This window comes from Aplidium turbinatum, chromosome 6 (assembly GCF_918807975.1).
Source record: "Aplidium turbinatum chromosome 6, kaAplTurb1.1, whole genome shotgun sequence".
NCBI lineage: Eukaryota > Metazoa > Chordata > Ascidiacea > Aplousobranchia > Polyclinidae > Aplidium > Aplidium turbinatum.
In genome coordinates this window covers 30,090,315-30,116,262 of record NC_137477.1, presented here as the reverse complement: position 1 = coordinate 30,116,262, position 25,948 = coordinate 30,090,315, and the positions used below count along the sequence as shown (strand labels likewise).

The 25,948-nt window shown below is 38.0% G+C and overlaps 1 protein-coding gene across 1 annotated transcript in view; it reads right to left on the bottom strand.

Moving 5' to 3' along the window:
- Positions 1 to 22,638, bottom strand: part of LOC145772576 (A disintegrin and metalloproteinase with thrombospondin motifs 12-like) — a 52,653-nt gene extending 30,015 nt beyond the window's left edge. The window contains exons 1-15 of the mRNA XM_082584438.1: positions 22,469 to 22,638; positions 17,967 to 18,415; positions 11,476 to 11,695; positions 9,622 to 9,735; positions 8,897 to 9,132; positions 8,407 to 8,490; positions 7,035 to 7,159; positions 5,200 to 5,349; positions 4,617 to 4,760; positions 4,331 to 4,481; positions 3,750 to 3,842; positions 3,071 to 3,280; positions 2,574 to 2,685; positions 842 to 975; positions 277 to 397 (exon numbers count right to left, since the gene is read on the bottom strand). Coding sequence (XP_082440564.1) covers positions 277 to 397; positions 842 to 975; positions 2,574 to 2,685; positions 3,071 to 3,280; positions 3,750 to 3,842; positions 4,331 to 4,481; positions 4,617 to 4,760; positions 5,200 to 5,349; positions 7,035 to 7,159; positions 8,407 to 8,490; positions 8,897 to 9,132; positions 9,622 to 9,735; positions 11,476 to 11,695; positions 17,967 to 18,377 — 2,305 coding nt within the window. The 5' untranslated portion in view covers positions 18,378 to 18,415; positions 22,469 to 22,638. The remainder of the gene's footprint in view (positions 1 to 276; positions 398 to 841; positions 976 to 2,573; positions 2,686 to 3,070; positions 3,281 to 3,749; positions 3,843 to 4,330; positions 4,482 to 4,616; positions 4,761 to 5,199; positions 5,350 to 7,034; positions 7,160 to 8,406; positions 8,491 to 8,896; positions 9,133 to 9,621; positions 9,736 to 11,475; positions 11,696 to 17,966; positions 18,416 to 22,468) is intronic.
- Between the last annotated feature and the right edge of the window lie 3,310 nt (positions 22,639 to 25,948).

The following is a 25,948-nucleotide window of genomic DNA, read 5'->3' as shown; positions in this document are numbered from 1 at the left end:
AACGTGAACGTTATTATAAACAAGTTCAATACACATCACTGCAAGTAAGAAGCAGATAAACGCAAATGACTTTTCTTTTTACTGTAAATGTATTGTTTAATGTGGCAAACCAATAGCTCGAACGATGAGCCCACAGGTCTGCAAACAAAGAAGTGGTAAGGTAAGTAGGTTCAACCCTCGGTATGGGCGGTTAAGTCGTGATCAGTCCTTCGTTCAGGATGAATAGAATCGTTTACAACTAACAAAAATATTGATGAAGCAAGCGAATAAATTAACCTTCTCCCATCATTATGTTGTAGGTGGAGTTGACTGAAGAGCAGGATAATCCATTTCCTCGACATTGTCCGCATTTATCTTCTTCCGCCAAAGAGTTGATTTTAAAATCACATCCAAGGGGCTAAAATATAGCTTATTAAATCCATATAACACTGGTCAGCACAATTTTCTTGCACATACTTTGAAAATTGATTCATGGTAATTTTGAAATGTTGGATTTGGATTTTAGTCATGGACGAAGCCTGGCGGAGCAATTGTCCGCCATCAGTTAGCAATATGCAGGCGGTAAGTGCAAGAAGCAACTATGTGACAAAACTTTGTTGTCATATCTTGAAAAGCTGATCCGAGCTTATATTCGGATTCAGCTCACTGAAATTACCACAAATCGATTCTTGAAGTCCAAACAATTTGAAGAAAGTTTTTTGATTTGTTTAATGTAAGCTATACCTAAGTTTATAAAAACAAATATTATCGTGCTTCAGATGTTAAATAAAGAGAATAAACAAGAAAACTTAACAAAAATAATGCTTCCGTATTTTTGCTAAAACTTGAATGCCGGACCTACCTTGCAAATTCCGTCCACACAAATATCCCTGCCTGTAGAAAAACACTTGGTGCCGTCTACTACTTTATCGCGCAGTCGATCAGCAAACAGGTGATCGTTGTCCTGAGCGTAACAGTGGAGCTCACAAGGATATACTGAAACAATGGTGATTGGTGATTCGTGTTATTACGTCACAGTATATACTCCGCCTTGTACAAAGCAGGTATAGTTTCACAGACGCAATCGAAGCAAGATTTGTTCAATAGAATCGCAACTGTGCACAAGACAAAAGCATTGACTTGAAACCTGCCATTGTAAATTAAGAATGATGATTGATCCTCTAGGCCAGTAGTTCTCAACCGGGTGTCCGCGGACCCCAAGGGGTCCGTGAAGCAATTTCAGGGGGTCCGCGAAAGTTTTCGAGTTTTCAGCATGAGTGAGAAATTATGAAAGTTAAAAATTGTTGGTGGTTTGTTTATGTACTAGCCTACAGTGATTCTCAAATTGTAAGTCGCAACGCACTGGTGCGTCGTTTGAAATTGCAAAGGACATGGCACAAAGGTTTGGTTTGGTTAGAACTAAAAATATCATATAAATGACTTAAACCTTTTAATAAGGCTACGTTGGCTATGTTCAACTTAATTCTTTTGAGACAACAGGTTGTTGATATGATTAACTTAGACTGCTGACTAACGTTTACATTTCTATCACCACTCACAGTTAGTCAGCAGTCAATAACCACTCACAGTTTTGCAATGACTGCGATTATCACGAATTAATATTGATTACAAATGAAAAAAATCTTTGTAACGGTCGCAAATATTTTATTAACTTTTGATAAAATGTAGACAAAACATTAAATCAGCATATAGATTACTGATGTTTGATCCTGTGTGTCAACATATAGCTCATAACATAAGTCCATCTCATCAGTCCATCTCATCAATCGTCAAGTGCGTTGCGAATTCAGCAAATACTTCTAAGTAGGCTATGTTGCTTCAAAAATTATGTAACATAATATTATGATTCCATAAGGAGACGCAATATACCAAACTTTCAAGTAGAATTTTTAGGGGTCCGCGACCGCTTCGAAGGCACCAAAAGGGGTCCACCAAGACAAAAAGGTTGAGAACCACTGCTCTAGGCCTAGTCTAAACATAGCACTCCTAAAATCTGCATTAGTGATTCTATTGCCAATTGAAAGATTATTTGGGCTCCTTTCTTGAAGAACAAGGAAGTATTGCAGTATATAATGTAATCTTTCTGTTCTGCAGACTAATTCCGTCGAAAATCAGGTGGTTCTAGTATTTATGTACGGTTAGTGGCCTTTTTCTAAGCTAAGGTTTAGAGAAGCGGTTATCGAATGCAAATGGCGAAGAGATTTCTTTTCAGTTTCTCCTAACTTTTAAGCTTATAATGTGACACGTCACACGGTATGCTCAGTGATGACGTTATACTGTAGTTCACTCATAGACAAAACGGCCACTGGTAGCGAGATCTTGCTAACTTTTGCTTTGTTAAGAACACTAAAAGATGACAACGTTACGATAAAAGCTACTGCTAGTAAAATACCACTGAAAGCAACCAGCTGTTCCAAAAATTGAACATTGCATTTTTTGCTAACTTCATTTTTGCAGGTCTTCGGAGGATGATTACGGTAATTGTTCTAAACAAACGAAGACAAACTTTCTAAACTGTAGATACAAACAAACAAACAAACAAGATAAACTAAAAAGAGCCAGCTTCCGCTTACCAGGACTGTCAACAGGAAGCCAGAAAAAGGTGCGGTTTTTGTATGGAACATTGTTAAACGCTGCACATTGTTCGGAACGGAATGATTTTGTTTTGTTGGTCTTCGGGCAACTCTGTCACAAGAGCGAAACACAAAGATGCAAAAATTTGAATTTTGGATACAGCATAAAATTGCAAAGACGTTAACATAACGAATTCGACAATGCTTTAACCTACATTAGCGGATATCTTTTGAGCATCATCGTCGTCGCTAGAACTTCTGGGACAGAGCATCTATCTTTCTACTAGTATATGTTGGCAATGTTTCCTCGGACTACACCGAAAACCTACTGGAGAGCAACTCATTTTTGCTTTCACCGTCAAAGACACGCAAACCCCTTCCATTTGGTGGAAGGAGAATCGGTCTACTGTCAGTTAGTTATGTTGTTCGTAAATATAAACGCTACGTTCAATCAAAATTTACAGCAGTCATAAAAATAACTCTGTCTTTTCGCTCACCCACACGTTGCAAGTCTTGTATCTCTTCCGCTCGCCCAAGCAATACTTCCCGCCATAGCGGGGTGCAGGTTGATTACAATGGCGTGCCGAAGCTGTTATTCCTACCCCACATGTTCGAGAGCATCGGGTCCATTTGGTCCAAGGACTCCACGACCCATCAATTGCGGAAGGTTGTTTCCCAACCAGAACACATACACCCGAATGACACCACTGAACAAATGATGTTACTTGAGGTTTGTCACCAGCAGAACAAGCTAAAATAAACTAACAAGTGGATATTTGTTTTGTTTCTAGCCTTCATCATCGGAGTATAGGAGCAGATATTTTCAGGCTAGATTGGAGGGCAAGAAATCATCAGCCACTCAACTGTCTCGTCGTCCAACAACCTCAGACCATGTGCACCGCGTGGAGGCAGGTGGGTTAGGCAGTGGTGGATGACATGGTCTGCGGTCTGTTCAGTGGCACCACACTCACATGTTGATGAAGGAGCCAGGCCCCACTTGTGCATGTCCGAAAGAAAGCGGCCGACGCCAGTTCGCAGGCGGTTAAGCCTGACCCACGCAAGCCTGGCTTTTCTAGCCTTGATATTGGACTAGTGACTTGTGTTTTATATTTTGGGTATGCCAGGCGTACATTGCCTCCTTGTTCAGGCACAAGTAAAAACTTAAGTAAAACTTACCTTTCCTGGCCCACACTGAGTACCAGGAACTGCTGCATGCAGCTTTGTCCTGCAGCTTCCCTTGTAAGTGCACCAGAGACGACTGCATATTGTCTACCAAATAAGACAAATTCGCCATGAGGTTAATATTATTAAATAACCTAAGACTAGGACACGACTTCACGAACGTAGCGAGATGGTGGAGTGGTTAATGGTTCATGCTTTTCTTCAGAGGTGGAGACTAAAGTACGATTCCTGTGATAAAGACATCGTTACCTGCTACGCTTATTAATTGTCCGCCCCGTTAGCTCAGTGTTTACGCGCTTGACTCAAGATCACGCGGCGCTGGTTCGACTCTCGGGATGTGCGCTTGAGCAACGCATATCAGGACTGCTCTCTATTCAGCGGCACCGAGTAAATGGAATAATTCCCCGGTAACAACACTACAACAATCGGAAACTTCACTCTGCCAATCTCGGTAGCCGGCCCTGCGTCAAGAGCCTCTACAAGTATGCGAAACTACCAGGAATAACCTACTCAGGCTTTGTCAGTCCGAGGATAAAGATTCAAAAACCAAACCAACCAATTATTTACCGCCATACCTCTAAGCTACTGCATTGTTTTGATGCAGAACCAAACATCAGCCTGCATTGGTGGTTGGCGTCGTATAGAATCCCCGGAAGCTCATCTGAGAAGTCGAAGTGCTCATGTTCAGATGATGGGACATCCATCAAGCAATATCCCCAGTTTCGACTGTGAAAGGTTGATCAAGTTTTTTTCAACATTAAAAAATTGAGACATTTTAAACGAATTCCAACATAAAGGTCGAATCAAAATTTCATTTGATACTTGACGCAGTTACTTTTTTATTTCCTTTCTTACACTCACTCAAGAAATCTTGTAATGTAACGGCGACTACACTGACTCCATGTCAGCGGGAACTTGTTGGAAGTGAGCCGGGGCGCCATCACGTGTGGGATTTTTTCATCTGATTTGCAATCGTTCAATAAACCATCATGATGCATTGCAAAACTGTATAAAGGTGGAGAATAATGATGAAGAGTAACAACTTATAATTCTCACTAATAGATACAGTCACTGTAAGTTGCTTAAAGTTTTAAAAATATCTCTGATCATGCAATAGCTCAACCAACAATAATATATTCTCTTAACATGATAAAATTTTGATATAACTTGTAAAATATATGAAGCAACAAGGTTATAGGCTAGTAAATTCCCAGCTAAGCAAGTTCTTTTTGCAAACTTGCCTAGACTGAGAGAATGTACTAAATTTGTAATTCAACATTTTCAAATAAAGAACTGTCACAATGGTATTCAAGAAAAGATATCGATATCCTGTTTACAATATAGTTCTAAGCCAGTCTCATATCGCAATGAGATGGAGAAGCATAAACATCATGACATTTATCTCACAGCCTCAGCAGTAAAATTTTACACACAATTCACCTACTTATGACCAAGTTCGTGAGCGACTGTGTAAGCAAGAGAAAGCCCTGTGTCTTGGTTGACGCTGCAACTCCGATGAGGTTGACACATGCCAGCCACATGAGCTAACCCTAAAGTTTCACATGAGATGTTGGAATTGCTGCAAATATTGCGCCTGGAATAGATATTAAAGATGATTTTCTTTATTTGAATCTACTCAATCTAAACGAGCAAAACAGCAATCAGCAAACCACTGATAGCGTCACTCCTAATTATTTACAAAAAAGACTTTTATCCTGAGTGTTCATTTTGAGGCAAAACGGGCATAGCATGGCCGTTTTGCCCCAAAACGGACACTTTGAGTGCGTACAATAAAGGGAGTTACCAATGCTTGTTTGGTGAATTTATCTCAAACTTGGCAAAACCCCTCAACTTTTATTGATCAATGTAGCCTATATTGTATATAACAGTGTTAGGAAATTCAAAGCTATTTAAAGCAATTCAAAGCAACGAGGTTGAAGCCTGAAAAAATACAAATTTATCAAATAGTTAACTATAGCTTGATGAAACAAAACAAAACGTCTGTTTTGTCCCGTTTGTCCGTCTTGCCCTAGCCCTGCCCCTATTTCACAATACGCTATCTTTCAAACGCAGGTATGATAAACGTAAAGCCAATCAACGGCACACCGAGTGTAGTGCAGCCAATTTACCTTTCAAAAGTTTCCTATTTTTGGTGCAAAAATAGGGTTATAGTCAATAACTGTTAATGGCTTAAAAGTTCCGGATCAATCCAACTACTTGTAACAATTTTAAAATAATTTGCAATTTATAAACGCAATACTTGTTCTCATATAACTGTTTGAATGAGAGAGTGCAAACTCGACGACCTCTTACGCCTTTTTAGGGCTACGGTCTTTCGCACTCTCTCATTGGATGCACACTTTATGTTTTTGTTTTATGTGCGTTTTGTTTCGCAACCAAACCATGGCCACCTAGAGATACGGCCTGATTTGTCACATTTTGCAGAAATTTCCAGGTTTTTCTAACTTTGGGCGAACGTTTAAATAAATTTTTCTAAAAATTAGATTTCTACGCTTGCTTTACTCTTTTCCCCAGATGACACAATAGATTTTAACATCCTCGCATGTTGAAAAACAAAGAAAACTTGATTTCGAAGATTTTAGTCAGACTGTTAATTTTTCAATAACAGTCTGATTTTGCGTTTTTCAATTTACTTTTTCTCATTTGCTACTGCTTCCCCAAGACAATAAAAAAGTTTTATGTCATTATAGGAAACACCCAAAAGTGAAATCATTTCAAAAAATGTCAGTCAAGCACTAGCAGTAGCTGTAATCAAAATCTGCAAAATGTGACAAATCAGGCCGCATCTACAGGTGGCCATGTCCAAACAAAAATAAATGACCATCCATCCAATTGTCAGAACCAACAAAACCAAAAATTTCAAAACCTTTTTTTGAGTCAAAGGTTTCAGTCACAAAAAATGAGTTCCGGATCGAATTTCGATCAGTTCCGGACAAAAGTATTTACAATTTACGACAATGAATATTTCCGGTTTTGTATACCCGTGGCACAGTGGTTATCGCTTTCGGCTCTGGTGCTGGTAGCCCTGGGTTCGATTCCAGGTCGAGTCATATCAAAGACTTTAAAAAGGGTACCGATTGCATAACCATTCTTGCATAACGCAATGAGGATAAATCGGGTAATAATCTGGTGACATATCACCCTCTTCCAATCTGCCTTGAGCCACATGGAACCCTGTCAAGTAACCCATGTTGATGCGCAATCTGTTGCAAGCGGAGATAGCGAATGATTTTTATATTATGATTATAATAAAGTTACCTTGTCAGCAACACAGCAACGTCATGGTGATTAGGATGGTCATCATTGCTAGGGTTCATGCGCTTAGCCCATTTGCAGAAGTTGTCTAGTGTCTTTTCAGCATGTGAGGTAATCATTGCATTATCCTGAAACAATTAGTGAAATACAACATAAAACTTGAATTATAGAGTTGAATAAAAACACTACAAAAAGATTTCCGCAATTGAATTTTTGCACAAAAGATGAAAACAGATTTGTGTTTTCTTTTTAATGTTTCCTGAACTGTGAAGCAGTTTCAATATTTCAGACTCTATTCTTTTCATTCGGCTGAGCATTCCAATCATTTTCCTCCTAAATTGCTTGGTAGTCTATACTTGAAGAATTTTCACCTATGGCTACCCACCGTGTTTGAGCATACTCGTAAAACTATTTGTCTAAGGTAGGGCTACATTCTTGTCTCGAATTCTTCCTAAGATTCTATCATACAATATTGTCTTGTCGTAAAAAATTATATTCACAGGCACAGCGACGCGTTACAATGAGCACGTTGTCTTGGCGATAATTGAACGCTAATAAACGTTTCACAACGTAAGAAAGACTCAACTAATTTTTAAGATAAAACTTTTTGATCACGTCATAAAATTGTTTTAGTTTGTCAGAGATGCCGTTGCCTTATAGCTTATTAAAGGTATGTACAGAACACCTTGATAAGAAACGATTGCAAACGTTATTGAAATCGTCACGTGATATTGCTCACTGCTGGATATTTCATTGTTAAAATTCTTTCATCCAGTGCCAGCATCTAAATTTTGCAAGTTCTTCATTTGGTAGGCCAACTCTTTATATTCATGAAGGTGTACTGTGATGTTTGTGTTTGGTGTAACGTGAATTGTTTGCTTCCGCGTAGTTCGATTGGTTAAGCGCCTGACTTTATGAACGAAGAAACTTCAATCAAGCTTCTTGACAAGCTTGTTGACTTTGACCTTCAATGACTTTTCCCTAACCCCCTAAGCCACGCTGGCGACTGCAAATCGTTCAATTTATTTACTTTCTAACGTGCATGAGTCGCATGATTGCAATCAGCTGATTTAAATCTTGCCTTTTAGTTGGTTAATAAACTTCATCTGTTGCAGCAACCTGCAGATTACATTGTCAAAGAAGCTTTCTCAGTTCAAGGATAAAGATTCAATCAATCAACTTCTACACATAGTACATACTCCAACCAATCATCATCGTAACTTTAAGTCTACCATTCCAAATTATTCGTCTGGCACTGGCAATCGACGATACCATACTTATATTAAATAGATTTCCCTATTTCTTTAATAAAATTTCTAAAAACTTGGTCATTTTTAACTTAATGCACTCATGATGCAAAGTAGAAAATAATCACCTCATCATCATCCAGTATCACCATACGAACCAGTGTGATGTGGATTGCATTTCCTATGCTGACGTCATGAAACAGTTCAGATACCTGGAAAGGAATTTAAGTGAACTATTTCACATAGGCCAAGAAATCTAGAGACAATTGAAACTGTTTAGGAATAAGACACATTTAAGAGTAAAAATTATATATAATGCAGAAATGGTGAAATATCGAAAACATTTTTTGTCAAAAGAGGACAAAGTTTAAACTATTTCTCAGTTTTTAATTGCAATTAGGAGGATTGCACAACTGGACATTTCGCAACAGAAAATGAAATATTCTAACAAAGTGAAAGATTTTACCAACACTTTTAAGCGTGCTTTTTAGAGTGGCTTTCATTTACAACCCAAAAAATAACCAACCCAGGTTTCCATCCTCTTGGCTTACCGTGTAGGTTACACCAAAAAATAGGCAAGGAAATTAGGAATTCACAAATATTTTGCTTATGTCAAACCATGTTGATGATTGTGAGAACGTATCTTTCCGTTTCACCCTCGTGAATAGCTTCGTAGTGGTCCGCCATCTTTTTGTCCACAACGACCATCATCTCAACCCAGTGCTCTAGGCTCAAAGAGCGTCGATGGCGAGTTGAAGACTGAACCGACGATGATAGACTCTTTTGTGACGTTGTTCGACGGGCTTCCCACAATGCTCGGCCATGCAAATCTTGGTGGTAATTCAACTTTGTGTCTATAAATAATTGCAATGCGTTTCACTGCAGTCTGCAATAGCCTACCTATTGAATTATTAAAAAGGTATCGGTGATTAGCGTTATAATCAATACTTAGCGTAACAATGATAAGCACAAGTACTACTTACTACTACTACTTGGGGTAGTTACCATAACAATGGTAAGTAAATTAAAACAAACGTTTTTAACTTTTACCAGATTTCTAAGACTGATTTTTAACATAAATAGGATGCACATGTTTTTGACGTATGTTTATGACGGCATATGACTTCAATGGAAGCGTTTTTTTGGTCAGTCAGGTTCATATTAAGCTGGTGATATTTTGCCCTTTGAAGGCCTATTTTAGCTAATAACCCAATGTAGACAAATTGTTGAAAAGTACATTTTTGTATTGGTTTTATGGTGACAATTTAACTTTGCCATAATAAGTTAAAACAAAAACTAGGAGGAGGTTCACTCATACATGAACTACACCCACTGTGACTTACCTTTCACACCGCAAAATTGCTGTTCATTACCAGGAATTGGTGAAAGTTCTTTCCACTCTTTAATTTTATGATTATTGGATATTTGTTCTGCATTTTTGTGTTTACGTCTTTTACCTGTTAGTTTGAAAATACTGTGTTTCAAAAATTACGGTTATAAAAAGTTAGCTAGGTGTGGGCTTCATCCAATTTAGATTATTTCAAATCCAAGTATAGAAACATAAATAACTTGGTTGAGCAATCAGAGCGCTCAAGCATTATACTGCAATTATACATTTTAAAATCCAGCAAAAACGTTTCTTCGTACTGAGGTCAATCCAGACTAAAAGTTTGCTGACAGATATAAAATATTTTTGTAGTATTCGAAACCACTCTAATAAAAAACCTTTCCCGCTCTCACACATCTTGTGGTGACAATCTAAATCAGGTGTTTCTCGGCAGTCGATTGTAGCAAGAACTCAGCAATAGACACGTGTTTTGCCCATGAGGCTGGGCTCATCAGTACCGCACCACTAGTTCTTGCCACATAGCCCTCAACCGCAGCAGCAGGCTATATAGTGTGGAGGCTACACCAGTATGGTTAGCGAAACACAATGCTCGCTGTTCTATAGTGAGTAGTAAGGTAGCGCTGACGCCAGGAAGATCGCTCCTTCTCAACCTAAATCAGGTTACCATGCTAAGTGCCTACTTGAACGCATTGCGGCATCTAGTAGACGGAATAAGGTACCCGGCTTGCATCAGTGGTTCCAAGTCTTCGCAAGTATGTGAAACTGTTAGGAATAAGCTACCAAAGACTTTGTCGGTCCGAGGATAAAGAGTTAAGAACCAACCAACCACTAAAAAACTTCGATATTAATCACCGGTGACTATACGAGGAGCTCTGAAACAGTGCTTCCCAACCTTTTTAAGTTCGCGACCCACAATGAGATATGACCAAACGAATGAAAAATAAATGAATGAGAAAAGAAACAATGTATCCATTAATGCGAAACTTGAGCTTGCATCTTGGATATTATCAGATCAAGTCGAGGCTACTGAAATAGTTAATGCGACACAACACGTAGTTCTAATTGTTACGCATTTCTTACATTGTTGCATAATTGTTACGTAATCATGATGCAATCATTTTTCGATCTAATAGAAACTGTATAATATCATTTAAAAAAGTTTTGCGGCCCATCTGAAATAGCTTCGCGACTAACTTAACTAAAATCATCTAATTAAAAACTAAATTTCCATAAAAATTAGAGTCACAAGGTTCGCTTTGAAATTGAAGTTAAGTCCCAAACTCTTTTCATGCAGACACAAGAATTTCAATCATTTACTTTTCGAAAAAGTTTTGTATAAAATTGCCTTGATTCGACAATAAAAAATTACATTGAGAAGATAATTTGGGCCAGGTACCCATGAGATTATCATGACCCAAATCAAGATACTTCTAAAATACGTGCCATATCCAAAGAATATGCGGAAGTATCTTCGAGTGCCATTTGGAAAGATTGCGGGACTTAATATCATCCCGAACTCAGGTCCAAAAGTGCCCCGACCTCCCTTGTCAACTGTACTGTTGACGATTTAGTGGAGTAGTAGGTTACCTTGCTCACTTTATGATCCGACCTCCCTTGTCAACTGTACTGTTGACGATTTAGTGAAGTAGTAGGCTACCTTGCTCACTTCATGATCCGACCTCCCTTGTCAACTGTACTGTTGACGATTTAGTGGAGTAGTAGGCTACCTTGCTCACTTCATGATCCGACCTCCCTTGTCAACTGTACTGTTGACGATTTAGTGGAGTAGTAGGCTACCTTGCTCACTTTATGATTAGATATATGCGTATGCCAATCATCTAAATGTTACCTGCTTTTTTTCTGGACTTTTTCCTATACCTGGGTGAGTGTTGTTTTGCAATAGTACGCAAAGATAACGTCATGTCATCTCCATCCGAACGGATTGATGTTGGCACACTCCTTTTATAGATTTTATGTGGCTGCTGCCTCACAGTGTTCTTGTCGTGGGATGAGGATGTCGAAAGCGGTTCAATCAAATAGTCACTCTCTTCGAGCCTTATAAGACCAGTCTGTAAAAACACCATTGAATAAAGCATCTAAACATACTGCGTGTATAAGCCAAGCATGTCATTGGAATCTCAGAACTTCACATTTGCAGTACGTTGGTATACGCTGTTCAATGTTCACTAGAGCATGACAGTGTGCAATCAAAAGTTTTTTTTTGCTAAATTTTGCTAGGGAACTTAGCCTGCATGTGGCCGTGCTTCTATTGTCGGAACATCATAACAACATACCGGTAAGTCGAAAATATAAGTCATAAAAACATAAGTCGGAATATCCGCAAAGTACCGTATTTCAAAATTTCAGTTCAGCTTTAGCACGATAACAAATAAAAAAAAATTGTTATCTTAAATAAGCTTATGCTAAGCTTGGGTTGTACAACAAGGATTGTATCTACTTGTGTGCACAAACGCATGAAGGCAATTGCGTTAAATTGTCCGTATCTTCAAACATCTATTCTGGTTAAATGGCATTTCTGTGGTTTTATGGCAGTTAAAGTATTTTGGAATCGCTGCGGTAAAGAGAAATGAGGTCAGCATCAGATGTGAATTTTTTTTTTGTGTTTAAAGCATTCCGGCAACAAACTATCCAAAAATTCGATATCGCAATGTTTGTTGCATTATTTATAAAAACTCATGTAGCGGTGTAGCCTATGAAACGCTTTAAAAGAGTGATATGTTGACTTTAAAATTTTGCAGATTTTGCGGAGAATTGAAAAAAGATTTCTATAATTCTTGTATTTTACATTTCACTTGTAGCCTTCTACTCATTGTCTGCGATCGATCACATTGAATGGTTGACGAGAGATTTGTCGTTCATTGGTAAGAATGAACACACGTAAGAGCCCCGTTTACCTTGACCTTATAAGCTACAATTTTATGTCGTAGGAAAACCATATCTGTAGTTCACTCAATTCACATCCAGTAAATAACCTGGTTCAAAGTCATCACCAGGACGTTGATATCAGAAATCGTGTTCTGTTTGTTACTGTACAAAAAGAAGACGCTTAACGAGAATTTTTTCTATTTTTAAAGTTTTTTTTGTGGAAAACGTTAGTCAACGTAAGATGAACGGAATCACAACAAATTCGTTTGAAGTTTTTCGCAATATTTTATCAGACGCATCACAGTCTAGCATGTTGAGCAGACAAGCATGAAAAAACCTGTCTGGTATGCGGGTGGCAATCCAGTGGACATTGCAAGACCCAAAAAATACAGTTTTGAGAAACAAGCAACACTAAACCGCAACAAATATGCAGACGTACATCACCGCTTGCACAAACAGTTCCTACAGAGTGGAGATTAATTCCAGCAAGTTCAGTAAACTTGTACAGAAACTATTTCCCTTCTGAGAAAAAATAGGCTATATTATTTATAAAAGTTCTTTGCAGATATGTTGCGGAAAACGCTATTGCTTCCAACATCGTGCTGTAGCAAGACCGTCTTTAACTTTATAGTCGGTCTTGACTTGGTTGTAGTAAACGCATCAGCTTTGTCATTTCAAACCTGAACGATTCATAGAAAATTTTTGTATTAGCTTCAAAGCCTAATAAGGCATGTGCTTTATGCGGCAACGCTCGTGGTTTTCGCACATATTTCCTGTAGAACTTATATGACGAATCGTACTTCGCCCAACCTCATGAGCGCTTATCTTGAAAAAGAGATCACTTTGTCATATGCGGCTGAAATGTCAACCATTAAAAAGTAATTAGTTCGTATATGGCACTCCAATAGTTGCAAAAATGCAAACAGTTTCGAAAGAGAGTTAGAATATCGTTTATTTTTCCAAAAAGGTAATGACATGAGAACAATTTGACGTGTTTGCGCCAAAGGGCTTGATTAATTGCTTGCTTTGTTTGAAGTAATTCGAAATGCTTCAATCAAGTTTTCGATTCGCACTCACGAAAGAGCTAAAGCGTTTCAAAAATTTCAAACAAATTTTGTTTCATTTTGTAGACAAGTTCTGTGTTGTCGCGAAGCTGTTTTTATTTCAACCTTGAAATAAAATAGCAGCACGTTGTAGTCTGCAACAACGGAGTTACACTTAGTGGACAAGTAGTAACGTTAAAAAGACGCAATCAGCGAGACTGGATAACGCAACCATAACTATCAGTTAATTTGTTTAACCTATAAATGGCGGGAAACTTAGTCAGATGAAGGGTTTCCTGTAAATTTTGTTTAACGAAAAACAATATTCAACGTCTTTCCCTCTAACCAGGCATTTTGTGGTAGCCATGTATTTTGTAGTTTACAAATCAATGTTTGATAGTCAGTAGCATCAGCTTTGCTACGCAGTTCCGTTGTATGACACCTATTCTAGTTAAACTGTTTGAAGATGCAAAAAGACCTTCAGCCCTAGTGAGGGTAAAGAAACTCAAAAGTTTACAGAAAAACATCACGTTATTTGAAAGTGAAGTGTGACGTTTGCTCTCGTTCACAAAAACGGACAACTAAAACAATAAGTGACCAATAGTGGAACAGCAAAACATGAGGAGTAGACAAATTATTTGTATACTAGTCGCCCAGTGTAACTGCGCAACTTTTTGTTGAGTCTATGAAAAAACCTTTCAGCGAGTTCAAACATTTCTTCATTTCAAAAAAATTAAAAATTTTCTATTTTTACTTTTTGACTGTGAATCAGAAGAAACAAAATCAGGAAAATGTTTTAAATGCGAAGATACCCGAAGCAACCTTTCCACGTGCAGGATTTGCCCCTCAACCTAAAACATATCTGTGCTCTCTGCTAGACTAAACAATGTGCGTCAGCCTGCAGAGTCGACCTGTACCTGAGGTATGCAAGCCTATAATTCACAAGCCGGAAGCCCACAGCAAATATAAAGTAAACTCATACATCATTTATCACTTGCATTATTGAGGTAAGATGAGGAAAATAAACATGCCCGGTCAGAGGCACCTGCAAGCATAAGATTAAGTGCAAACAGCCGCACAGCACCTGACGTCGATATTTAAGGCTCAGGCTGCGTTCATCATAATTAATAGCTTAAATGCGGCGCTGAAGTGCATATGATACCTATTTGTACGCCTCATGTTTACCACTGTTTACATAAAATGAAAACTCTCAAGCCGCCGGTAGAGAAACAAGTTGTAAAATGGAGTTTAAATTTTGCTTGCTGCCAATACCGCGCAAAAATCACAACACAGTTCTATGCGCATTGAATGCCAAAATCGCATTAAAGATAGGCATACAAATAAAGTTTTTGAAACGGCTTGATGTTTTCACTTTGTCATATTGCAAATATTATATCATTTTTTTACCAAAGGCTACGCACAACGTATGTAAAAATTCCAACAATTCCGCAGACTGGAAGAGAGATACATTGTAATTGGTTAATAAAGAAGGTAATTAGTTACGGAATGGCGCAATGTTATGCCTCAAAAGTTTAAACATATCTCAAGTAATCCGGCAAACGTTACCAAAGATGATTCCAAATTAGCGACAAGCGCTTCTACACTTTCAGTGATACCAAGTCCAAGACTAACCCAAAGCTAGCTTCCTCTGTACGGTATCCACGCTTTCTCAAAATTTTAGTTACAGCAAGTATACAGGGGAGGATTTAACTGGTGGGGGGCTCGGGGCACTTTTAGATCGGGGGTTCCCCGTGCAAAAAATTCTTTTGCGCCAACGGCGCGAAAAACCACCTCTACGGCTTCAGTAGTATTAATCCAGCACTGCACAGCATTTTGCAGAAACTTTAAAGGCTGCAAGAAAAAAAAGAATAATAACACAAAATCACATTTTTTCCACGTCGGGGGGTCTTCAAAAGGGGGCCCGGGACACCTGCACCCTCTGTCCCCCTAAATCCGGACCTGCAAGTACATGAGCCCCCAGCTAAACCTAGTTATGTATCTGCTTAATCCAGAACTGCATGAAACCCATGCACATGCTAGCTTACAACAAAATGGGAATGAAGTATTCTATACTTGTTGGTAACAACGATTTTACATTATTGAGGTGATATCGCGATTAGCTTTTCCGCTCATGCAATGTATGATGGTGACAACTTTGCGCTGACTCCAATAGTGTATGAAATAAAAATATCGCAATAAAAAATTTTCAATTTGCGTTGGACGTTCGAGTGAAGCGAGTTATCGCGAGTGATCAAGTTGTATGGAAAGCAAACGCTTTTACAGACCTTGGTTTTGTTTGTGCATTGAGAAAACTATGGCGAGTGTTTGCAAATATTCAGGTTCCACGATTTGACTAATTGTAAATATTTGCCGGCCGCCATAGCCAAACACTCAGTAAAAGTCACTTTTTATTTTGTCAAGTTGGGCACTGATTGTGCAATGACCTACGTGAAATGCACGTTTCCTTCCATAACAAACGTCTGATTTGGGCTATCCTCAGGAGAGAGGTGAAGCAGTAAGCACGTGCCACTTCAACACACTGTTTTGATAGGAGTGTGATTTTACTGTTGTCCTATCATGCAACACATATTGTTGTCAGGAATCTATTTTTACTGCAATGTGTAAACTTTGCAATTATATTTTAGATCAATCTAAACCGAGCTTACCCAACGAAAAATAAAATGATGATATATTATGATTTGTGAAAGAAGAAAACAGGAAAAAAAAGTTTGTAGTATCTTTCCACACGTAACTTTTCATTTAAAGAATGGTAATTTACCCTTGCAGTTAAGTAAATTACCATTCTTTAAACTACAAAAACTACAAAAAGGGCTTTCTAGCCTTTTTTTGTAGTTTCATCCAGTTAACTCTGCAGGGAAATTGAGTCATTGAAGCAGGTCAAGCTATTAAACCGACAGTTGCAGTTGTCTATAAACTATTTTATTACTGCCGCAGTATGGAGAATTTATCCACGTTGCGTTGTATTGAACTGCACACGCCAAGGATTGAACTACTGTTGCTCGATCTTGCCATTTTTTTTTTGGAAAACCTGATCAATATTCTAGCCAGATCTTATTCAACTAAAGGTCGCAAACCCTTGATAAATCTGTTGGATTCCAAACTTTAGGTCAATAAACTGAGGAATGATATTTTTTAAATGAGTGTCAATACAAAACCTAATTTATTACACTTTGCATATTGTGAAACACTCCAACAAATATATATTAAAAATTTCCTAGATAGCCTAATAAAAAAACATGTGGATTTGTTGCAGTGCATATATAACTCTAACTTACATCCAATCCTATTGCAGCAATAATAAAATCAAAAGTTTTAAAACTGTTCGGCCACACTAAAAAATCACAATTCGGAATCAGCAAAGTTTGCACAGAAGGCAAAGTAGAAGGAAAAAGAAAACGCGGCAGAGAACCAAAACGATGGCAAGACAACATCCAATCATGGACCAGACTCAACTTGGCGACACTGGGCGAGTTGGATCAAAATCGCCACTCTTGGAAGCAAATAACCCATGTTGATGCGCAATCTGCTACAAGCGGAGATGACGACTGATGATGATATATAACTCTAGATCGGTTGCTGCAAATTACTAGTCATTTCATAAAGCATTGAATTGTGAGTGACTTAACAAAACTATTAACAAAGCTAGGAATGCGACTGCGCGACTGCTATATTACCACACTATTCTTATAGCAAAGAGACTTATAAAAAACTGTATGGTCTGCAAATAGTGCGAATTGGTGATATCAAAAAGGATAACATGCTGTTAAACCCCCGGTAACACACAGTTATATTATTTTGTATAGCAGCGTGGTGGCAATATATGGTTTTGATATGAGACAATTACTAACTTCGTTGGGGTTAATGGCATACTATATCCATTTGAAATAACCACTTATGCAAACTAAGATGCGTTTACCAGCAAGAACAGTCAAAATGTGTTTCAGATAAAAGGTTGCAGCACAAAGCAAAAACCGAATGGAGAATTCTTTGGGACAAGCAAGATGTGAAATATGTGACATTTCGTTTCAACGTAAATTTAACTTTCCTGCGTAGTTTGACCTTTGCGCGAAAATCTACACCCGCCCTACACTTTCCTAAAAGTAGCTTTCCGTGGGAGAATTTCACTATTCACGTCAAAACTACTTTTTATTTTGATTATATTTTACAACTTAGCCTACTAAAATTCATCTTTGTTTTATTAAACTATACAACATCAGTTTGACAGACAGATTTTTACAGCTTAGCTACATCATGTATACGTTCCATATGAAATTATTATTTAAAAGATTCGAGTTTATCACAACGAGTTTCTTGGTTTCAATACTAAAACTTTAGCAATACCGTAGTTAAAAGCATATTTCTTATTGACTTGTAGGCTACTAGTACTTACCAATCCATTGCATGTTGATATGGCAACAGCCGAGCCCGAATGACCAATCACGTGACCACGAAAATGGCAAGACCGATTTGAACCTCGTGTAATGAAAGATTTCTGATGAAGAAAAGTTTTTTGCAATTTCTTTAATTTTTCTTTTTTTCTATCGCGGAAACGCTCCACAACGAAACTGGAGTGGACAACAGGTTTGCTTTTGCTAAGAGCCAAGATCAAGTCCTGGTCTGCTATGTTTATTGAAAAGTAGAGTTCAACATGTTTTTTTTCGGCTTTCAAATTTCCATTGTTTTTGGTCGAGTTGTTTTTTGGATCTTCATCTCTGCTAAAATACTTGACGTCATGAGACAAAAATGTTCCGTCGTGATCGACTCGAGCAGGATGGGTGATGACGTAATCATCATATGACATGGGATAGGAACTCAATGGCAAAAGAGTTGAATGAAGATCTACAAACAAAGTGTAGTATCAGCTTACATTAAAACTGTTTTTAGTTCTTGTTATATGTATAAATTTGCTGCAATTCATTGAAGAACTTAAAAACATGCTTTCGGTTATCGCGACGGTTTCCAAGCTGTGTCGTCTGAAATTTATAAGAAAGTCGCACAATAGTTTGGTGTTCAAAATAATAGACACTCCTAAACGTTCTTACAGCTTTGACTCGGTGATCAACTGAATTCTTTGGTAAAAACACACAATGCATTCCACAACATTTGGTCTCTTTGTCTTTCCCTCTACGACTACGTCATACAATCAATTAATTAAAATATAGTAGGCTACTATATTTTAATTAAACAATAAGTTACTACAGTATACAATAAGTTAATTAAATCTTCAAGCCCAGGCATAAGTCGGCTGCGTAGCCGAGGGATGAGAACGTCTGCGCGACGTTCAAAAGGACGTGGGTTCAACACCGCTTCAGAGCACGCGGCTGTGTCTCGGCAAAGACACTGAATGGCATGCCAAAATATTGGGAGCTGCTGACTCAAAGACCATATGTCACTTTGCTGCTTCCTGTTGTCTGTTGTATTGCATCTGTGATGGCAGTGTGTGAGTGTACTGTATGTTATCGCAATGGGCGCAAATAAAAGCATGATGATTATGATAAGTCTGGATATAATAAAACAAGTCGTTTATAATTATAACAAGTCATTATGTTATAACAAGTCATTATATAAGTTATAAATTGCTTTTACCGACAAATAATCAAAGCTACAGAAGTTGCAATAAACGGTGACTCGGCCAACCCAGCAAAAAAGTAGTTATGTAACACAATTTATATAGGCCTACCGATATGCTTTCTTTTTTCGTACTGTATTATAAGCAAAGCAGGATTTTATCATGGGAAGAAATCATAACGAAATAGGCTATCGATTGTTAAAAGAGTCTCTCATATTTCTCGTCGTGGTATTCTGGGACCGAGGGTCTATCTATTAAGGGCTGCTAGAAAGCAGCCAGCCGTTGGTTTTATTATCAAAGACAAGCAGACCTTCCACCACCCCCTTAGCTGGCTTGAAGATGTTGCAATCATTGATGATATGGTCTGCACTCTATTCCTCAGCACCACATTCACAAGTAGAGAAAGAAGCCATTCCCTATTGTTGCATGTTGAGCGGAAAAGTTCGACGCCCGCAGGGAGAGGGTTGAGGTGCACCCATGCCTGTCTTTGTAGGGCCAGGCCAGTGGGACGGGTGTCGGCGTCAGGTTTGAATGAGTGGGGTCTGTGAATGGGTCGTGCTCGGTAAATTTTATTAAAATTGAAATGCTCAGTCATCATATTGATTAGTGCTGTGAGTAATATTTCGCTTCAATGCAAGGGGAATCTTTTTTGTCCTGGTCTCATTTTGTTTCGAAAAGCTGTTTCGTTTTATTGTGAAAGAAACAAACGAAACGAAACAAGCCGTTGATTATTCAGTCTTTAAAATATTTGGTACAGAAATATTTTGAGATTTTTCATGCATTTCGACTCAAAATTCGTGGTTTTGATTGATGATTGAAGGCTACTTTGTTTCATTTTGAATTGATTCTTTGTGAAAAACTCCGTTTTATTTCGATTAAACAATTTCGTCTTGAACCACTCTAACATTTACTCCGTTCATTTTTCGTTGTTTTTTCATTATCTTGAATAAAAGCGAACCAATGCAATACATTCAGGGGCGCCGGAAACGGGGGAGAGGAGGGGGGCGGATGCCCCCCTGCCCTCAATTGTTCTGTGGCTAGAGGGCAGGAGGGGTAATGGTGCCCTTTTAAGGTTGCACATTTTGCAATACGATATAACAATTTCAGCTATTCGCTTTTAGCCCAATTATAATCTTTCATTTCTGCCTCAAAATAATATTCACGACACAAATTCTGTGTCACAGTAGGGTAGCTTAGCTTAAATCATTATATAGCATGATGCTCTTCCGTGCCATTGTTCATTATATACCGGACACTTGTGTCATGATGAGCTGATGGATGAGCATTATCGCTATATCTTAAAACTTTAAAAAATCTTAAAACTTTAAAAAAAATTGGCCTTTCAGCAACAAAAGTGCCCTTTTTTATAATCTTGCCCCCCTCAATCAAAAATTGTTCCGGCGCCCCTGAATACATAACTTTAATGTAATGTGAAGAAGAAGCGTTCTTCCCGACCTTCAGCACAAGGCTGAGCACTCACTAGTACAGCGAGCAGCAGTTCAGTGTTGCCGTTTGGTACTCTGGAGTACCAAAAAGTTAAAAATTTGGTACTATTTTGGTTGCATTGGTACCCTAAAAAATGATTTGGTACTCTGCAAAAATTTGGTACTATTTGGTACCATTTGTAATTTTTAGTTTTTATTATTCGTATTGTACTTTTTTTCAATATCGGAAAAGTTTGACTACCTGACAATGAGCAAAGCGCTAGGTTGACATTGGGTCTTTTGTTTGTCTTTGGTCTTTATTTTGCCTTTGGTATTGCCTGGTAATGGTAAGGGCGGACGTGTTTTTATTTCGTCTCGTAAAAAAAAATTTTTGTAAAAAATAGCTGCCAGATGAGGGTTTTAAAGGAAAGAATGGGTGCTGATTGGTAATTTGACAGCGAAGTTTGCAGGGAAGCACGGATTTGCTGAAGAGAAGGTAGGCCTACATGTTAATACTGAAGTTGGTAAGAGTGGAAGGTTTTTGCTGTGGAGAAGGTGAAAGGGGTACCTATTGACGTGTTGGTAGCCTGTTGAAGTAGGTGACTGGATTGGCTGTGACGGTTGAAGGTTTCCGCTGAAGAAGAGCTTTGCAGCAGATTAATAGAATGAACTGCAGGTGAAGTTAGATTCAGCTGAATAAAAGAAAGCCGGCTGAAAGAACTGAACTTTAAAGTAGCCTAATTTTCTTAGTTCAATCAATCCATCAGTTTATTTATTTATCACATTTTTGTCACATCACACATTTGTTCTGATTAATTATAATCTATGATTTTAAATAAACTGTACGGTATGCCTACATGTTTAAAACTTGGGCCATGGCAGTTGCAAACTTTAAAACTGACTGTTTTGAACCGATAACATCGATACCTGAGTATCGGTACACCACTAATTTGTAGACCTACTGCGCCAGTATCTAAATAAATAGTGTAGCCAACTAGCTTAAAACAGAAATAATTTTAACGTAGTTGCAGTAATAGCCTTTTTCAGAAAACATTGGCTAGAGCTGCTATATTAACGATTAATAGTCTAATTGTATTAAACTGCTTATTTCTGTGCACCAATGGGTGACTCTGCGACCATTGCAGTGTTACTTCTAATTTGATTTGCTGCATGGTAGGCTATATGACAAAAGCAACCAAATGCTATCATAAAAATAGCATTTGAAACATGGGAAGTTGAAGTCACTTGGTCGTGCAGCCCACCTGAATCTAGCCTGGTAAATAACAAAGATAAAAAGATTTCAGCTACCGGTACTGTAAAGTTTGTAACTTTCTTGTCAATCCACATCGATCTAACGTGGTTTGACACGATAAAAGCAAATTGCACAAAAAAAGATCATAATTTGATAATGATCATAATTTTGTTCTGCGCTAATAAAGTTGATAAAAGTTTTGCTATTTTTAAAGGTGAAAAAAAAAATTGGTACTCTGTTTATCAATTTGGTACCCATTTAGAAAAAAATTGGTACCCATTCATTAAGTGTGGTTGGCAACACTGCAGCAGTTGCGTTTCGCTAACCATAACGGTGTAGCTTCCACGCCAGCTATTCAGACCTCCAATAAACGATAAGTTTCTGGGCAGCCGATTTGTAGCAAGAATTGACAGCCAATAAAAGATTTGAAGTTCATGAGCGGAAAGAGGAAGTAGCAAGTGTCAAATCTTTTCTTCAAGAGCCACATGCTACTAACCGTTCTTCAAATGCTCCCTGTCGATTGCACAGTTGCACACTCCTTGGCACTTGGCAGACGCAAAGCGATCAACCGCTTTTCAAAGGCCATTAAAAATAGTATTTACATTTAGCTACGTTTGAAAAACGTTAGGAGTATCTTGAGCCTTTACCTGTTTTTGAACGATAAGCAACTTTTTTCAATTGAAAGTCTCGCGGTGTTGGAACGAGAATATTTTCACGTACATTTTCCTTGACATGAGACAGCTTCGCAGTCAGAGCAACATTACTGAGGCAAAATAACACCGGTAGCAAACACACAATAGCTTGGCAATGGTGCTGCACATGAAACCGCAGCCTTCTACAGTTCCCAGCATAGTGGTTGCGATTTGATATCTCAAACCACACAAGCCTGACACACATTGTTCACATACTGCAATTACATCGAAGCAAAGATAAGCTTTCCTTACTGTACAAAGCTGCATGTTGTTTTAAGCAAATATCTACCTGACTTCAGAAGGCAAAGACACGCCGGGCGATTAATCATACGAATAGCGTCACAGGCTAGTTTGGTAAAAGTTGCTTCCTTTGACTATTTGTCAAAACTTAGTCTTGAATTACTTCATATCTCTGTCACTTCCTTACCCGGCTTTTATTGGTTCATAATATCACAAAGTAGAAGTCTGTCTGTCTGACACATTACCCCTAGCACTGGTCTAACAATAGTCTGCCTTGCTATGCAAAGTAGACCTATCTAAGGCCCTAGAAATAAGTCCTCGTGAGTCTGAAGTAGCTTTACCAGTAATAAACATCAAGCCACTTAACTGCTCAATTGTACTTTGGAAAACTTTATTTTATTAACTTTCCGAAACATCAAAGATGTAGGCAACTTTGAAAAAAAATGGACAAAAGTTTCAATTGCAAACAAGAAAGAACTAAAGTAATCTATTTTCGAGAAATTATTAGTGTTAAACCTCAGAGATTATTAGGACAAACTATAGCAAACGCGTTATTTTCATACAAGTGCTTGCAAAATGACTTTGCATTTGTAGGCCTAAATGACTTTGCAAAAGTGCTTGAAAATGACTTTTCTTGATGAACCATCAAAAGCTCTATTTCGTGAATGAAAATTTTTTGTTGTAAACACAACTGACAACGCACTGTGTCGGGTGCAAATATTGTCCTGAAACTGTGACATTGCATAAGTAACCTTCTGAGCTAATCCGTTTAACTCACGAGGTCTGAGACCGGTCTTGCAATGCATGTAACACATCTTTTTTCAATACTTTTTGAATGAGAAAAAGGTAAACTCGGAAGTTTTATTTACTTTCTGGTTCTATTGTTCTTGCCGCAGCCCGCATTGTTCCAATCTCAAGAAAGTTGTCAACTTTGTAAAATTATTGATTCAGTCTGAAAACGATTTATTTTCTTTACGTTTATCTAAAAAAAGCAAGTTTTAAAATGTGTTGTTACGGTTGTTAGCCTATTAGCATAATTAATAGCTTAACAAAGTATTGGCATTGCACAAAAAGTAGCTGTGTGCCTGTGGGTGTCCGGTCGTTTGGTCGACACACTCGACAGACATTTGGTCGACAATCATTTGGTCGACAGACATTTGGTCGACAGTCATTTGGTCGACAGGCATTTGGTCGACAGACGACAAGACATGTGGTCGACAGGCAGTAGCGTATTTAGGGGGGAGGATAAGGGGCGATGGCCCCCCCCCCCCTAATGATCAGGTAAAAAAAAATATATATATATATATATATAAGTTACAAATTTTGCAAAAAAAGTTGTAGCAGAAGACATAATTGCTTGGATGATTCATCCTAGCGCGAGGGGGGGGGGGTATAGGCTAGCCTACTTTTTGCGATGCAATTTGCCAATAAGATTCTGAGTTTCCAAATCAACTTCTAGTTTAATCTTGATTACAGTAAGTTAAAAATATTTAATTAAGCAAGCAATCACTAGTATACACTGCATACAGTGGCGGCTCGTCTAATGGTATTGCAGCACCACAAATAAGCTCCTGCAAGGACCTACACATAGGCTAGGCTATGTTGAATTCTGCAATGGTGAATGTTAGAAGCTACGTAACTGTGTTGCAAGACCTAAGGGGCGATAATAGGCTTTTTCACCAACTTTTTGGCAAGGCTTGCTCAGTTTTTGGCGAAGAAATCCGAATGCCCCGGAGAGCACCGAGACAACAACATCAACCTAACATTCCAGCTGAAACTGGGGAGATCTATTTTAACCCTATTTCCTGTGGGGGGGGGGGTCGGTGGGGACTTGGTACTTTTCAAAGCAATATCATTAAAGAACTACGCGATCCACAGCTTTAAAATTTCTTGACTTTTCCTAAAAACTATTCAAGTATTTTTTCCGCTTTAAATGACGTTGCTATTGTCTATAGTTTTAGAGATATGGCATGATTTTCATAACATACTCTGATATTTTAGCTAGCTACTAGCTAGCCCTTTTGTTTTCAAATTATACGGATTAATAGGATTACTGAGCGCCGCCGTGCGTGGAACTGCGACGCAGATATCTCATGAGTTGGCTTTGTTGTAAAGCATTCAACCGTAATGATTCCGCCTTTTGTTTGCAAACTCGAGTTTTGAGTTGCTTTGATAAATCTTTTAATTACATCTGAGTTGCTTTGAAATTATCAGAGAGCATCCGATAAGCTATACAGAAAAAAATGTAATTTTATGTTGTTTTCTATGGCGAATACATTTTGTTTCTAACTTATAACAAGAAGCAGTAGGAAAATTCTTGCCAAAACTCTGTTTATCTCATAAAACAAACAGACTGATGTCGTAAGTTTCTTGATTTCTTGTCGGAAAGCAAGGAGTGCGTTCTTGACCCGCCAATAAACTTTTGCATGTACCTGTACACTTATATTCACATGAATATTTATGGGTGTTGTGAAAATGTTTTATGAAAACGAGAGATTGATGGATACTGAAAAGAACTTGACACAGACTATCTAAACTGCTTGGCTTTTGTGGAAAAACACGCGCAGCTAAATTACTGTGCTTTGACAAGCATTGTGCATATTGTATCATCACTGAATCTTTACCTAAATGGTAATTTTGCAGTTGCTTGAGAGATTACAAAATTATTTTTTAATACGAGGATTGAAAAGTTTTGATATATCTCAGCAGAAACACTATTAGGACCAACTCAATAATTTCAAACTTTTCATTGAAATGTTGGTCTTCAAAAGCTTATTTTCACAAAACGGTGTAGGCCTACATCTTTTTCTCAATAAATTTAGACGTTTGTGTCATTTGGAGCAAAGTTGTTTGTTGGGTTGAAAGAATATGAAATCAATGCCTCGTTTGTGTGTAACGTATCGTAACGTAATCTATCAGTCAGCGCTTTTGTGCCTTTTTGTTTTCGAATACATTTCCGTGACAAAAGATTGGCTTTTGTAATAACGCCATCAACCATAGAGTTGTATTCTCTGACTGCATCTCAAACGCTATGCCATACTCAGCAATTTTTCTAAAGCATTGTTACACAAAATGCAAATCTGACAAAAGAAGGGAAATATGTTGAATTGAATTATATTTTATACGGATCGTTTTCCTTGTCCTTGAAAAAAAGAAAGAACGATTTTTATCGTTTGGCGTAAAAATATGTATATT